The sequence below is a fragment of the Lactuca serriola genome, chromosome 5 (genome assembly GCF_051521515.1).
Source record: "Lactuca serriola cultivar US96UC23 chromosome 5, Lser_US96UC23_V15, whole genome shotgun sequence".
Taxonomy (NCBI): domain Eukaryota; kingdom Viridiplantae; phylum Streptophyta; class Magnoliopsida; order Asterales; family Asteraceae; genus Lactuca; species Lactuca serriola.
Genome location: NC_136412.1, coordinates 178,981,530 through 178,997,356, shown reverse-complemented (window position 1 = coordinate 178,997,356; position 15,827 = coordinate 178,981,530). Strand labels below are relative to the sequence as shown.

Sequence of the window (15,827 nt, the reverse complement as noted above, 5' to 3'; positions counted from 1 at the left end):
CTTGTCCCTCATACGGATCGAAGAAGATCCTTAGTATAAAATGACTATCGCCCTGCCTTGATGGCTAAGCTATCTCTCCCGATTCTCAACCCTTACTCTCAAATACTTTACTAACTTGACCGTCAGAGCGTTTTTCCGAGGCCTCCTCCCGGAGAGCGGCTGACAGTTTTCTCTCCTTGTGACCTCTTAAGGTTCTCCTAGACGATCACTGCCAACACCTCCTAGGTGGTTAGAAGCCAGGTCACATCACTGTGTGTAGTGTAGTGTACACAACGCGTACTGCTTAAAGGACTAGTACGCTGAGCATGCTGAAGTGGTACGCAGGGGGTATGCACCCAATTGGGTTTGGGCTTTGTTTGGGCTTGTAAGCTTGTTGGGCCTTATTCATTTTTGGGCCTGGTCCCATTTAGGGTTTTGGGCTGATATTATGTTTTGGGCCATTGTTGTTTTAGTTGGGCCTTATTGGGCCATGCGGCCCATTAATGACTTTTATCTTGGATCTTGTGCCCATTAGCAAAGGGAAGACTTTTGTGTCACTATGGAAGGAATTAGGCTTAGATGATTAGACTCTTTAGTTAAGTTGTGTATAATCCTAATTTAGGGTTAATTGTATCATTGTTTAACGTGTGGGTTCAGACTATTAGGCAAAGAACTTTTGTGTTCAACAATTTGAGGTTAGTCTTCTCACTACACTCATGGGTCGAAGGCACCAAGGCCGACCCATTAATTGATATGAGATGATTAGTAATGGAGGACACAAATGTTGCTATTTTTTCTATATGTGGATTTATGTGAAGACCATGAGAGGACCCCATGGCACATGATAAGACCATGGGGGGGGGGGGGGGAGCCCATGGCTTGGGGAAACAAGACCATGGGGGTAGCCCATAACATTCAAAATGAAGACGATGGAGGGAGTCTGTGGCAACCTTATATGTATATATGTGGGCATGGTATTGTGTGATTATATGATTGGTGTGTTTTGGGAATCTCACTAAGCTTGTGCTTATAGTTTTATTGAATGTTTTAGATACTTCTAGAGATAAGGGAAAGGGTCTGGCTTGATGGCGCGACGTGTATTCTCCAATGTTTTCAGATTTAGTTTTCACACTCTAAATTTTAAATACTATGGCTATGTAATGGGATTTTTGGACCTTGTGGTTGATATTTGTGAAATCAAAAGTTAAAATTTTCTATAAAAATTTGGGTTGTTACAGCGGGAGGAAGAAGGGGATGGATTTGATCAAGAGGAAGCAGTTTATAGAGTAATAGACTCTGATATATGATTTGAAACCCCTTACTTGGAGTAAACTGAAAATGGGAGTAGGCCACTGAAACCCTAGAAGTATATGACATCGAATTCGTAGTGCTTCAAATTTGAGTTCTTGGTTTTAGCACATGATTTTGTCCTATTGCCTCCGTCCTCTAAATGCTCCGAAAAAATCAACATTTGATTCCTTTTTTTGAATGTGAGCTTTATTTGATCTTAATTGTTGTTTTTTATAAGCACAAATATTATTGCAGGTTTGAGTTGAAACCGGAGCAGGGGTTAAAGACAGTGGTATTAAGGATGGCATTGGAGGCTATGGAGGTGATGAAGGTGGTTTTAATGGTGGTGAGCTCCAACGATGATTGCAGGTGGTGCGAAGGGTAGTTGTGGTGGCTTTAATGGGGGTGATGGGTTTAATTTGAACGAGACAATAGGAGAGAGAATGATAGGGATGGGGAGTCTGGCAAAGGTGGTAATGGTTGCGATCTACGTGTACTCCGACGAAAATGGCGACTGCTGATGGTGGTTTCAAACACCGGTGATGGAGTATTGAGATAATAAGAGTGGGGAATGGTTTATTTGTTTTTATTTGTTTATTTTGAGTTAAAAAATACAAATTAAATTAGTTTATGTATTTCAACAATCGAAGAAAATGAATAATATAAATTATAAGTGCATAACCGTCGTTTTTAGTGTATAAGGACCAAAATCAATACAAAGATCTAATTTTGGACTATTGATGCACCACAAAACTTTTTGGACCAAAACCACAAAATTTTGCCGACCACAGGGATCATCGATGACGTGAATCGGAGCCAACACACCAGCATCCGTACATTCAAATTCCCCAGGTTATTCAAACCTTGTTCGGAAATCGTTTTAGATACCTATGAATCGGTGTTACCTCTACCCCAAATTGGTTATCAAATCAGTCTGTTCCCGAAATTGTGGTCGTTTGATAAACCCCACATTTGATTTTGATTTGGGTTTCATACATCGATGATCGATTCGTCATGTTTGATTTTGATTTTCGTCTTTGATTTTGATTTTCGAATCGAGATATTGAAATCGTTTCTAGATCATTGTGTTTGAACTTTCTTTTGGAACATGGAGTATCATGTTTTCAATTTTATCTTTGATCTTCATTTTAAAGTCGGGACTTTTTCATTAGGGCCTGGTTATATTTCATTATTTATTTAATATTTAAAATCATAAAGAATAATTAATTTATTAAGAAACAAAGTGGTAAAGGCCAAAATAATATTTTCATACGAAAGAGGGACTAAGCGTGCAATGAAAACAAAAATTAGGGATGCTTAAAATTAAAAAAAAAAAAAAAAAGAAAAAAAAAAAAAAGTTAGGACCAGCAGCACAAATTATCCTAAACACCATTTGTGTATTTTACTCTAGTATATAGTTTTCTCTTATTTAAATGCGTATTTAAGAAGCTGCAAAGGACGAAAGAGAGATGTATTGAACCGTTGGTGTATGTGTATGCCATTGAAGATCTGTTTGCTTCTCTGAATAACTTTTGATTCACATCACCAAAAGGGCATGGAGAAATCCGAACGACCAAAGGCATCAAGACGCGAAGATGGGATTGATTTGATCAGTAACATGCCTGATCATATTCTCCTCTTGATTCTTTCAAGGCTTAAATCTACTGAAGAAGTAATTCGAAGCAGTATTTTGTCCAGACGATGGAGGTATTTGTGGACTTCAATTCCGTCTCTGTACATACGCTGTTTTCGAAAAGGTATGCACTTCAAGAAAAACAAATTCAAAGAGTTTGTGTATAGGGTTTTAGTAAACAAATCCGTCGATTTAGATAGGCTTCATTTATTTTGTTCAAATTACTACAGTATGTCGACGGTAGGGATGTGGATTTATGCCGCCGTTAGAAGAAACGTCAAAGAACTTAACTTGACATTTAGCCCTAAGGATAATACAAAGGATATCGAGTTGCCCCATTGTCTGGTGGCTTGTGGTTCCTTGAAGGTATTAAGGTTGAGTTTGGGTTACAATGTTCTACGTTTACTAAATGTCACGGGGTTTCCAACTCTTAAGGTTCTTTCTTTGACCTGTGTTGACTTCTTGGAAGACTACAATTTAGTTAAAGATTTTTTCCAAAGTTGCCCATTGCTTGAAGATTTGAGGTTGGATGACTGCGTCTTAAGTAAACTTGGTCTTCTTTGTATTTCATGCCCAAAGCTCAAGAAGCTGACTATTGGAAACTGTTACGATGATGAAGAGGACATGTGTGGTGGCATTAAGATTTGTTGCCCAAAACTGGTGTTTTTGGCATTAAAAGGTCATATAGCTTATAAATTTTTCTTTGAATGTTTAGACTCCTTGAAGGAAGCTGAGATTGAGCCTAAGTTGATGGACAACACCATAAGTGTGTTTAGTGGAATTTCTCAAGTGGAATCCTTGTTGATTGATGTTAACTTCTTCACTCAGGTACATGCTTATTCTTTTATGCACAATTATTCTTCATTCTGGTTAAATGATTTTGCAAGGGACTTTACACCTTTTTCTATAAAATAGTTAACTACTATTCGACAAAACTCTTGCCCTAGTTAAAACATTTGGCAACAATTTTTATGCGTGACTCTACTTAAGCATCCATTAATATTTATTTAAGTAAAGATGTGAATAGAAGAGTCTACTAAAAAAAGATTAGAACGTTAACTTTGTAAGTGCTGTTTCTTTTCTACTTTATGAGAACATGGTTTTACTCTGGTAAATAAACTATATGAGTTTTTTTTGACTTAATGCTAAAAGGGCTGAAATATGTACTATGTAGTTTTAGCTTGAAATTAGAAAAGTTGAAATATAGCATTTTTTACTATACGAAAGGAGTGCATAAAGGTTTCTTGGTCCATGTTTTTTTTTCCTTCTGAGCTTGTTCGTTAAATTGTATATACTATCAATTATATTATACATGGAAATGTTTGAGAGTATGACCTACTTGGAGAATACCTCTAGACACTTACTTGTTGTCATGATCGTAGTGCATTAATACTGCATTTGATCCTTCTCTACCTAATCTGAAGACTTTGGTGCTATCCACAACAATTGGTGCATTCACCATGGAGGAATTCAACCGAATTCTCAAATATTATCCCAAATTGGAGTCTCTCAAGTTGATCGTTATTGAGGTATTCTCATATAAGATGTTTTTTTTAGAAAATTACATAAATGGTCCATGTGGTATGGCATAATAGGCACCTATAGTCCAACTTCAATAAAATGGACAAACTTGGTCCTTGTGTTTTGGCGATATTGTGGAAATGGTCATTTTGATCCACGGCGTCAAAAAATGTCTTTATTTTTCTGTAAAATGAAAAAGAAAAAAAGAGAAAATGTTATTTTACAGAAAACTAAAGACATTTTTGACGTTGTGGATCGAATGACCATTTTTGCAATATCGTCAAAACACAAGGACCAAGTTTGTCCATTTTTATTGAAGTTGGACTGTAGCGCCTATTATGTCATACCACATAAACTATTTATGTAAATTTTTTTTTAATGTATCGCATTCTTGAAGCTGTGGCTCACCTTCACACTTGCTGTTTTATGCATTTCAAAATATTGGCGTGGGCAAAGAAGCAGAAATTTGCTGACTCTTATCCCCATTAATGGGTCGGTCAAGGTTATGTTTGATTAAATGAGTATATAATAAAATAAACACATTGAAGTTTCCAAAACTATATTCAAATGCTTACAACCTTCTAAATTGTTTTATTTAAAGAAATAGATTATTATCTTAACAATATATTCTTTTGTATACATATCCAACATATTCATTATTATAAAATTTTGATCGGTCCACCTGACCGGTTTGAGTGTTTTAACCCAACTTAAAAAATATCAGTTTTGAACCCAAGTACATGTCTCATCCACTTGTTTTTGAACAAAATGTTTCAAATAGGCCCTAGACAAATTTTTTATGAACCCTGGACACAATATTAGAAGAATTTGAACCATGGACCTTTACATTATTCTATTATATGAAGAACCATTTGAACCATTAAATAGGTTTTTCATGAATTTAACACATTTTGCTACTTCATATGATGATCTAGGAATTATGGCGGGAAGAGCACGAGGTGCATGAAGGTGACCCAAGGAGCATCTTTACCAATGATGTGAAAAGGGTCGAGATCTTTGAATTGAATGGAGAAAAGCCAAAACTAGTTATCGATTTAGAAGAAAAGGTATTGTTGGAAATTGTTTTTAGTTGGGGTAAGAAATTCAAGTACTCTCATTAAAGACTATGGGATTGCTCTTAATTGATATTACAAACTTTTTGATGAACCGTAGGTAGTAGCTTTTTGGATTTGAATATTTGCCAAGTATTGCTAGAAAGTACTTGTTTGTTTCTACATTTTTGTTCATATTCTTTTTGCTATAAAAAGTAAAAACTACAATGAATATGTACATAACCACAAAAGCACAATGTATGTAAACACAACAACTATATACATTACTAACCCCGTGGTCTTGAGTATTTTTAGGAAGGAAAGGGAGGGAAAAGAAATGAAAGGAAAGGAAGGGGAAGGAGTAAACATTCCTTTCTTCTCTTTCCTTTTCTTTTCCTTTCCCTCCCTTCCAATCATCCTAAAAGTGAGAGGAAATAAATCTAAGAAAATAAGCCCTTTCTTCCTCTTCCAATCCCTTCGGTTCCTTCCCTTTCCCTTCTTAAATGAAACTCGAAAACACCCCTCCGTTCCTTTCCTTTCCTTTCTCTCCTAAAAAAAAACTCAAGAACACACATTTTCTTCCATTTCATCCCCGCCCTCCCCCCCCCCCCCCCCCCCCCCCCCCCTCTTTCCTTCTTATAAAAAAACTCAAGAACACGGTGTATGGTGGGTGAAAAATTGCCTCTGCAATAATAACTGTTGATCTTTCTCAACTTTCAATTCTAACCCTAATAAGTCCCTATTTACATAGTTAATTGAAGGTTTTCAGGCGACGACCGGCCCATCTCCTACATTGCACTTCTCCATCTTCATCTTGGTCAAACTAGGTCAAAAGTCAACGGAAAGTCAACCTAGCTGAGTACGCCTAGCGTACTCGGCCTCTACGCCCCGCGTACTTCTCTACGCCCCACGTACTCTGCCCTTGACCGGACAGCTAATAGCGTACGCCTTGGTACGCCCAACGTACGTTGTGGCCATGCAAAACCTCCATTAAGCTCTTCATACATCGAGTCCAAACGTCCCAATTCAGATCTAAGCCTAAAAAGGTGTCCTAAGCCATAAAGTTTCCAACTTTATGGTTATAGATGCCTTAATAAGTCCTAAAACCCAAAACCCTAGTTTGTTTTAACCCTTTAAGATCTCTATAACATGCATGCAAGCACTAGATGAGGCAAGATAACATTTTTACGACCTAATGCACTTCAAATCTTCTGAAGGGACAGATCTGTTGGTCTTAGAGTAGCTCAAACTCATCAAGGCCAAGGAAAGGGACTTAAGCACATAAAACTTCTCATGGAAAGATCTTAAAGAAATACAAGTAAAGGTTAGAGCTTTATACCTTCTCTAGCTTCCCAAAGAGGCAAGGATCTCCGATCTACAAGCTTGCTTCCACACCAATGCTCCTCAATGAATCTTCTTTTTCCTTTAACACACCAAGAACACACGCTTTAAGCTCAAAACACACTCAAGGACTAGGTTTTGCCAAAAACGTCTTAAGGAGAGGCGAGGCTGAAGAGGTGAGGGAAATGAGACTATAAGGATGATTATTTAGGAGCTTAACCTTAAAATTTAGGGTTTTCCACACCTGGCGAGTACGCCCCACATACGTTGATGTATACCCAGCATATTAGGGCGCACCCTAATATGCTAAGCGTACGCATGTATGCATGGCGTGCTCCCACTTCTCGAAAATTACAACTTTGCCACTAGGGCTTCCAATGGGCACTTCCTTCTACTTAGGGATTGAAATCTAATATAAAAAGGTTCCAAGGTTGAATTTATAAGTACCTGAACACCGGGATGTTACTTATACGACCGATACTCTCTTTGTCCCTCTTGTCACTCTTTACACTCTCCTTACCACAGTTCATCACCCCAAGTGGCCACAACTCTTACCCCCTCACGACAACCTATCAAAACGTCTTAAATCAGGGTATATCTCAACAACAATACAACAAAGTTCGAAAAAGGCATTGGGATCTTGGATCTCGTGAATCTAAAAAAACAAAACCCCAAACCAGATCCACCTCTCTCTCTACCCAACCATATCTTGGAAACCATCGATTTCAAGGGATTGATTGTAGCAACTGATATTTATTGAAGAGGGTTTCGAGTGACGGTCTAGATTCACCTTTTAGTATTAGTTAATATTTTGGTTGATTCCTCTTCAGATTCCTATAATTAATGGAACAATGTGAAGAAAATACGAGTTCATAATCATTTTAGTTCGTCGATGAATAGAACCGGCGCCTGATGTCGTCGGAACCACAACAGGAGACCAACAATTAGGTCACAACTATCATAAAGATGAAAACGACAAAAAATCAATGCTCAGATGAAGTTTTTACAAGAACCGGTCTCAATTGATTTTACGGATAAGATTGATTTGATTTTGTAGGTAGGTTAGGCCACTGGAAAGGAAACAAGCTGGGGAGAATGGAGGAGACATGATACTGTTCCTTTTTCTTTTAAGGCATGCTATGTTAAATGCCGTATTTTCCTATTAAAACACATACATAATAAAAACAATTAAAAATGTAATATATAAAAGGGTAAAAAAAGGTAACATGGGCAAAACATGAAAAGTTATCTGGAGAGAGAGAGAGAGAGAGAGAGAGAGAGAGAGAGAGAGAGAGGAGAGAGAGAGAGAGAGAGAGAGAGAGAGAGAGAGAGAGAAGAGAGAGAGAGAGAGAGAGAGAGAGGAGAGAGAGAGAGAGAGAGAGAGAGAGAGAGAGAGAGAGAGAGAGAGAGAGAGAGAGAGAGACTTATACTTGGTGGACTTTTTTGTTAAATTGTGAATAATAAATAGGGTTATATACACTAAAGTCCTAATATTTTTATCGATTTGACAAGGAAGTCCTAAATTTTATTTTTTTGACAGTAAAGCCCTAATTACTAGCAATTTTTGACACCTTTATCCTTTGTTTCGGTTAGCCGGTAATTAGGACTTTATTGTAAAAAAAATAAAATTTATGATTTTCTTGTCAAATCGTGAATTAGGATTTTACTATCAATAAATAAAGTTTATGACTTTAATGTCAAATCATTGAAAATGTTGGAAAATTTAATGGTGTGATACTCTAACAAGAGAAATGGATATATACAATAAAGTCCCAATCAATAAATAAAGTTTATGACTTTAATGTCAAATCATTGAAAATGTTGGGAAATTTAATGGTGTGATACTCTAACAAGAGAAAGAGATATATACAATAAAGTTCCAATATTTTCAATAATTTGACAAAAAATTCCTAAACTTTATTATTTTGACAATACAATCCTAATTCACAATTAAGAAAGTCCTAAATATATTTTTTTTGACAATAAAGTCTTAATTACCGGCTAACCTGAAAAAAGGGTAAATGTATCAAAAATTGCCGGTAATTAGGACTTTATTGTCGAAAAAATGAAGTTTAAAACTTTCTTGTCAAATTGATGAAAATATTGAGACTTTAGTGTATATATTCATAATAAATATTAAGAAAAAGAATAATAAATGCAAAATAGTATTTTTATGTTTCAAAGGGAACAAGATGCAACCAAACCAAAATTTAAAAACCGTTCAATTTATAAAAAAAAGTTAAAGACCAAATGTGCAAAGTACTCAATATATTTTTGAACATTCTACACAACATATGTATTTTGATGTAAAACCTACCCCTTTCACCTACGTGCGACAAAAGGGAGATATCAATTGAATTGAACTTATTCCGATCACCAAGAAGGGGCATGAAGAAATGGAAGCGACCAACGGCATCAAAACGCGAAGATGGTGTCAATTGGATCAGTAACATGTCGGATGCTATTCTTCTTATGATTCTTTCACGTCTTCCATCCACAACAGAAGCAATCTGAAGCAGCATTTTGTCCAGACGATGGAGGTATATGTGGACTGCAATTCCCTCTCTGAACATGGACGTATGGCACGGAGAAAATTTCAATAAAAACAAATTCAAAGAGTTCGTGTATTGTGTTTTAGCAAACAAATGTGTCGATTTGGATAGTTTTCGTTTGTGTTGTTATTATTACTACAATATGTCAACAATCGGACGGTGGATGCATATGACAGTTATGAGAAACATCAAGCAGCTTAACTTGTACTTTATCCCTGAGGAGATGCCTCAAGCTATCAAGTTGCCGCTTTGTCTGGTGACTTGTGGGTCCTTGGAGGTATTAATGTTGAAGATATCAGCGCTGGATTTAAAACCTGGTCTAAGTTTACCCAAGTTCATGGGGTTTCCAGCACTTAGGGTTCTTGTTTTGACCTATGTTGAGTTATTGGGAGACACCGATTTGGTAAAAGGGTTTCTTGAAAGCTGCCCCTTGCTTGAGGATCTGAGTTTGATTGAGTGCGAGTCGTCGAAACTTGATCATCTTTTTATTTCATGTCCGAAGCTCAAGAGACTGAGTATTATTAACTCGGAAGATGCGCATAATATTAGAATTCCTTGGCCAAAACTGGAGGTTTTGGATTTAAAAGATTATATTACTTGTAATGTTTTCTTTTACCGTTTAGACTCCTTGAAGAAATTTGTCTACGAGCCTACATTTCAGAAAAAAACTGAATCTGTAGTATTTCATGGAAATTCTTCTGTCAAACCTTTGTGGATGAACCTTTTTTTCTTGTCCGAGGTAGATTCTTATTCTCTTCATCCATGATTGTTCATTTCTGTTGTGCAGTGTATAATTTGTACGGGTCATTACCATAAATCAGACAAGACTGCAAAAAGTGAAGTTCCATTTGACACCAATTGTTCAACGTGAGCCTTCTTAAGCATCCAATTTACGTTAGTGAAGAACTGAAGATATATATGAACAGATCGCTTTATTACAAAAAAGGATTAGAACATTGTGTTGTTTCTTCTCTTACTTGGTGAAAACATAGCTTAATTTGATGAATAAACTATATGGGTGTTTCTTTTTTACATAATGCAGAAAGACCGAAGGACAAATGGAGTGCATGGCTCATGATAGTCTATATAGGTTTCTCAATCTACATTTTTTCTTCCCAAACTTGGCGATGTAAACTATATATATATATATATATATATATATATATATATATATATATATATATATATATATATATATATATATATATATATATATTCCCTATTTAAGTATCTAGAAAAGAGTAGGATACTTGGAGATGCCTGAAAGTATCATTGGTTTTCATGACATCTTTATCAATAGAGTACCAGATGCCTATTTGTTAGCGTGAATAACAACTCTACTTGCTGTCATTATTATAGTGCATTGATGGTGCATGTGATCTGGCTCTACCTAATCTGAAGACTTTGGTGCTTAAAACAACTATGGATGCTTTCACCATTGATGAATTCACCCGAATTCTCAAATATTGTCCCAAACTGGAGTCTCTGAAATTAACCATAATAGAGGTATTCTCGTATCAAATGATATTTTTAATTTTCTATGTATTGCATTCTTGAAGCACAGTGGCTCACTTTCACACTTTCCCTGGTGTCATGCGTATTAAATTGCTCACTTAGATGCTGAAATTTTGGCGTTTTAAACATATAAATGTGTTGGTTAGATGGTTTAAAATGAGTAAAATTGACAATAGTTACTCAAAATGAACGTATGGAATGGATCTAAGTTGCCTTAAGTACTCAGATGCTTATACCCTTCTAAATCGTTTTATTAAAAAAAACTAGATTATTATTCTATTTTTTTTTTGTAAGCATATTAAAACAAATAAAAAAAAAGTTTTGGTGGGTCCACCGAATCCACCATGACCCTTTTTGACTAGGGCTGGCAAAATTGTATCATGGAAAACCAACCAACATGTTACCAATCGAACCAATAAACTTGGTAGCCAATATATTTGGTTGGTAGTACCGTACCAATTGATCAATGTTAGTACGGTAATGATACAAAAATTTGAATACCATGATAATACTATACCAACCAATTTATTATATATATATATATATATATATATATATATATATATATATATATATAAATGAAATCGTATATTTCAACTATTAATTGTGTTTAGTGTTTATAGTTTTAATAACATTATATTAGTCATTTTATTGTATTAGTCGATAGTTATTACCACGTTAAAGCACAAAATTAAAACGTTACTTTAACGTTACTTTAGTATAATTCTTTTGTAAACAAAAAGAACTACGTAACTAATTTCTATACTAAACATTAAAATTTCGATGTCTTTATTTTAGTAGAATTCTTTTGTAAACAAAAAGAACTACGTAACTAATTTCTATACTAGACATCAAAATCTCGATGTATTTGCTTATTTCTAAATGTTACAATAGAAAATTAAAAGAAGTTGGTATATACCATTACCAATTTGTATCAACCAAACATGTTGGTAGCCAAATAAATTGGTACCAAGTATACTTGGTATGGTACCGGTAGAAATTTTTTTATACCAATTATAGTTGGTACGGTACACGGTTTAGAGAAAAATGAATTGGTATTGTACCAATTCCACCCCTAATTTTGACCCTACTCTAAAAATATCAGTTTGACACGACTCAATTATATGTCTCATCCATCCTAATTAAAATGATTTGATTCATCGGACGTATACATTATCCTATTATATGAAAAAGCAATTGAGTCAACAAATAAGTTTTTCAAGAATTCAAGATGTTAGCTTAGATTTTCACACCTCAACATGAAAAACTTATGCTTTTGTTTCATATGATCTAGGTATTTGATGGGTCGGAAGAGTGGAAGTTGCATGAAGGAGATGCAAGAAGAATCATGAGTCCTAATGTGAAAAGGATGGAGTGTTTTGAATTCAATGGAGAAAAGCCGAAACTAGTTGTAGACTAGCATAGATTGATGTTGCAGCACTACAAGAAACGGTACCTATAGAGACGACAAATGTCGTCTCTATAGGTTAAAAAATTCGTCACTATAGGTGGCCGGGACAACATGTCGTCCCTACAGCTCTCGTCCTCATAGCCCCGTCGCAATAGATCTTTTTGGTCGTCGCTATAAATATCGTCGCAATAGGTATCCTTTAGAGACGACATGTCGTCCTGTTTTGGTTCGTCGCTATACGTAGTTGGTCTCCATAGATGAAGCTATAGAGACGACATGTCGTCTCTATAGCTTCATCTATAAACACAACATGTCGTCTCCATAGATAGAGATGCAGCCGACTCTCCATAGCCTTTAGCAACAATATGTCGATGTAGTAGATGCACCTGTAGAGACAACATGTCGTCTCTATAGATCCACCTATAGAAATGACATGTCGCCTCTATAGGTATGCCCCTCTTTTTTCTCTATAATTTTCTAGTTTTCACATCACAAAATTCCTAAAATAGTAAATTTACAAAATATATAAAATGATAAATTTAATTGCAACACATTAATATTGGATACAATCTCAAAACACTACATTATTACAAATATAATTAATAAATTTTATATTATTACAAATATAATGTACTCAAAAACTTATATTAAAGAAAACAAATAATCATATGACATTTTTGTCTCAATTTATAAAAATAAATTTAAATGATGATATAAGAAACTAAAAGAATATCACCATCCTTGATCAAGAATCATGCTCACTGCTTCTTTCCATTCTGCTTTAAGTAATTTAGCACCACTCACAAATCTTTGTTTCAGAATCCATATATTAATCATTTTCATTTCTTTTTTTAAATAAATTAATTCATCTGAGTGACACCGTATTACCTGCATACCAAAGTAGTTTATGAACCCATGTTTTCCTAAAGCATATGCTGCTGCTTTTACAGTATCCTCAGAATCTATAACCACCCCCTACAAAGATGCAAAAGACATATATGCCCTCATCATTGAAAATACACATCTAACAAATGCAGCCTTATCAAACCTTAGTGTGATTGTGAATCGATTTCCATGGAGCTGACCAAGAAGAAGACCATCATTGACATAACTAAATACAAATTACAAAATCAAACATATTCACATGTTAAAAGATTGTGTTCATTCAAACCATCGCCAGCTTGCTATATAAATATTAAAAAAATAGCGGCATATCAAACCAATATATATATATATATATATATATATATATATATATATATATATATATACCGTTTGATTGTTTGTGTCACCATTGTTTTGCCTCTCGTTCATGCTCATCATAGTGGACATTTTTGTTTGCTTCTCACAGTGATTTGTCATTTTCAAGAAAGACATATTGGGTACATTGCATATTAACATTCTACCGACTTGTTGTGCAGATTCACTCACCTACACTAGATTTAAATAAATAATTATAATCATAATCGTTCTTATAAACTAGAATAACTAAATAGTCTTACCGAGTCTAACAATTGATCAACACTCCAGAGGTCCATATCAAAAGTCGTTTCTGAATCTGCTTTAGTGGTATCATCATCAAGTGAAAAGAGTGGAGCTACCTACAAAAATCAACACATCATATGTAAAAAGGTTTAAAAAAATAAAAAAAAAACAAAAAAATATTCAAGAGGATTTGGTTTACATCATCTTTGAAGCGACCCTTATTTTGTAAGATATTAGCCAACCCATATTCCGTAGGACATACATCATCATTAAGCACAAATTTGTGAAGCAACTCTTCCTTAATGGAAGTTATTTCAGTCTGCACATATAAACACAATCTGAGTCAATATATACACTTGCAATGTTTAAGCTATTCCACAATTATATAAAATGATAGGTTTACCCCTGCGACAGTTTCCAAGTGTTTCACAACTGCAACAGCCAGTAATTCTGCTGACAGAGATTTCTGTGCAGCCTTATTATCAACCAAACACAAGTACGTATCAACCTGCATGACACCATAAAGTTTTATAGTTTACACAAGGGTGAAAATGAGATTTTAGTGGTTTATAGACAAATTCTTACCATATTAGAAAGTAAAATTAATAATCAGGTAAAATATTGCATCTTTGGGTCTTAAAAGAAATGTCATTGTATATTTCATATAAAAAGTCACTTTGTTGTATAAATTGGGAAGAATGTGAAATATTATTGCATAAAAGCACATTTAATCTCCTTAAAAAAAATACCAATTCGATTGAATTACTCAAAATGATGTGTAAGCACAATAACCTGAATGCCAAGCATCTTTCCAATCACCCCTAATGCCTCTTGTGTATCCTTGTTTTCCTTACAAAGATGAAATCTGTAGATGAATATTTGAAAACATTGTCATTAATAAAGAATATAAAGCTTCAAAAGTAAAACATTGTCATTAATGAAAGGAAATAGGATGCTATAATAAACAAATATATGAAAGTATGTTGCTATAATCGACACTACCTGAGGAACTTTCCAAGATGCTCAGGCCAATGATCTGAACCTCTACTGTCATAAGGAGTCTCATCTCTTTCTTTCCTCTTCTTATTACCTCTGCCTCTTTCATTATCCCCCCTGAATTCAATCTCACATGTATGCATTTTGATGAGGATTCAGGTCCATCTAATGTGTCTGTAACCAAGAACTTGAGTTTCTCTTTAAAAAAAATTATGAACTGCCTAAAGGGAGAAAATTATTAGTAAATTACACATACAAATACTATTGATTAGCTATACTTGATGAAAAGAAACATTGAGAAAAGAGATTCCTACTGTTCGATGAACTTTATCAGAACTTGGAGAAAGAACAATGGAGGTATTGGTAACTATAACTCCATCTTCATCATTTGATTTTATCTTATCTATAAACTCCTTCAGGGAGTTGGCATCAGAGTCACCAACTAGTCACCAACTAGGGCTCTAAACGATACAATTTCACTACAATGGTTACCATTTGGTTGATTTGTAGTCTTTGATTCATATTCCTCTGCTGTCTGAATCGAAAAAATTGACAGCATCAAAAAGATGTAGATCGTTAAACTCAGATGTAAGGATGAATGGAAATGATCGTGAATTAGATGATAATAAATGGTAACAGACCTCCATTGGTGCATCTAAGGAAGTGAAATGAACAACATTTCCATCCAAATCCACTTCATTGACTATAAATCAGAGTACCTGTAAAAAAAACATAAAATCAAAAGGTGTACTCTTCATTTGAATTAAATGTAAATTCACAACTGTTCCACGTTTATAGAGTCATTACAAATGTCTGAAATGAATGGAGAATACTTGTACTCCCAAGTCTGAAAGCCTGATTTGTAGAGGATGAAATGAAGAGGCTCCTAATAATTGAACACTAACCTAGGTCGCCGAAGTGGGGCTTGTATTCTTTAGAATTTGTAACAGGAGGTGAAAATGAAGCCGGTAGTTAGAATTGTCGGCGTTGAAGCTAATAGTCGGTGATCTTCAACAACTAACATGAGGATCGAGAGTTAGTAAGAAGATTTG

The 15,827-nt window shown here is 34.9% G+C and overlaps 2 protein-coding genes across 9 annotated transcripts; both read left to right on the top strand.

Annotated features, from left to right (window-relative positions):
• The first annotated feature begins 2,717 nt into the window (after nucleotides 1-2,717).
• LOC145053341 (FBD-associated F-box protein At5g56370-like) lies at nucleotides 2,718-5,614 on the top strand. 8 transcript variants are annotated; one of them, XM_079001384.1, is made up of 4 exons: nucleotides 2,718-3,026; nucleotides 3,618-3,730; nucleotides 4,285-4,431; nucleotides 5,359-5,614. In XM_079001384.1, the coding sequence occupies exons 1-4, from the start codon at nucleotides 2,825-2,827 to the stop codon at nucleotides 5,542-5,544; spliced, it is 648 nt and encodes a 215-aa protein (XP_078857510.1). In that variant the 5' UTR covers nucleotides 2,718-2,824; the 3' UTR covers nucleotides 5,545-5,614. The 8 variants fall into 8 exon arrangements, with proteins under 8 accessions (XP_078857510.1, XP_078857506.1, XP_078857504.1 ...); XM_079001380.1 differs by adding an exon at nucleotides 4,821-4,915 and having other exon boundaries at nucleotides 2,718-3,730; nucleotides 4,327-4,431; XM_079001378.1 differs by adding an exon at nucleotides 4,821-4,915 and having other exon boundaries at nucleotides 2,718-3,730.
• Nucleotides 5,615-9,510: 3,896 nt separating this feature from the next.
• LOC145049987 (F-box/FBD/LRR-repeat protein At3g52680-like) lies at nucleotides 9,511-12,303 on the top strand. The gene is made up of 3 exons (XM_078998313.1): nucleotides 9,511-10,107; nucleotides 10,728-10,874; nucleotides 12,178-12,303. Exons 1-3 carry the CDS (start codon nucleotides 9,511-9,513, stop codon nucleotides 12,301-12,303), a joined length of 870 nt encoding a protein of 289 aa, XP_078854439.1.
• The last annotated feature ends 3,524 nt before the right edge of the window (nucleotides 12,304-15,827 follow it).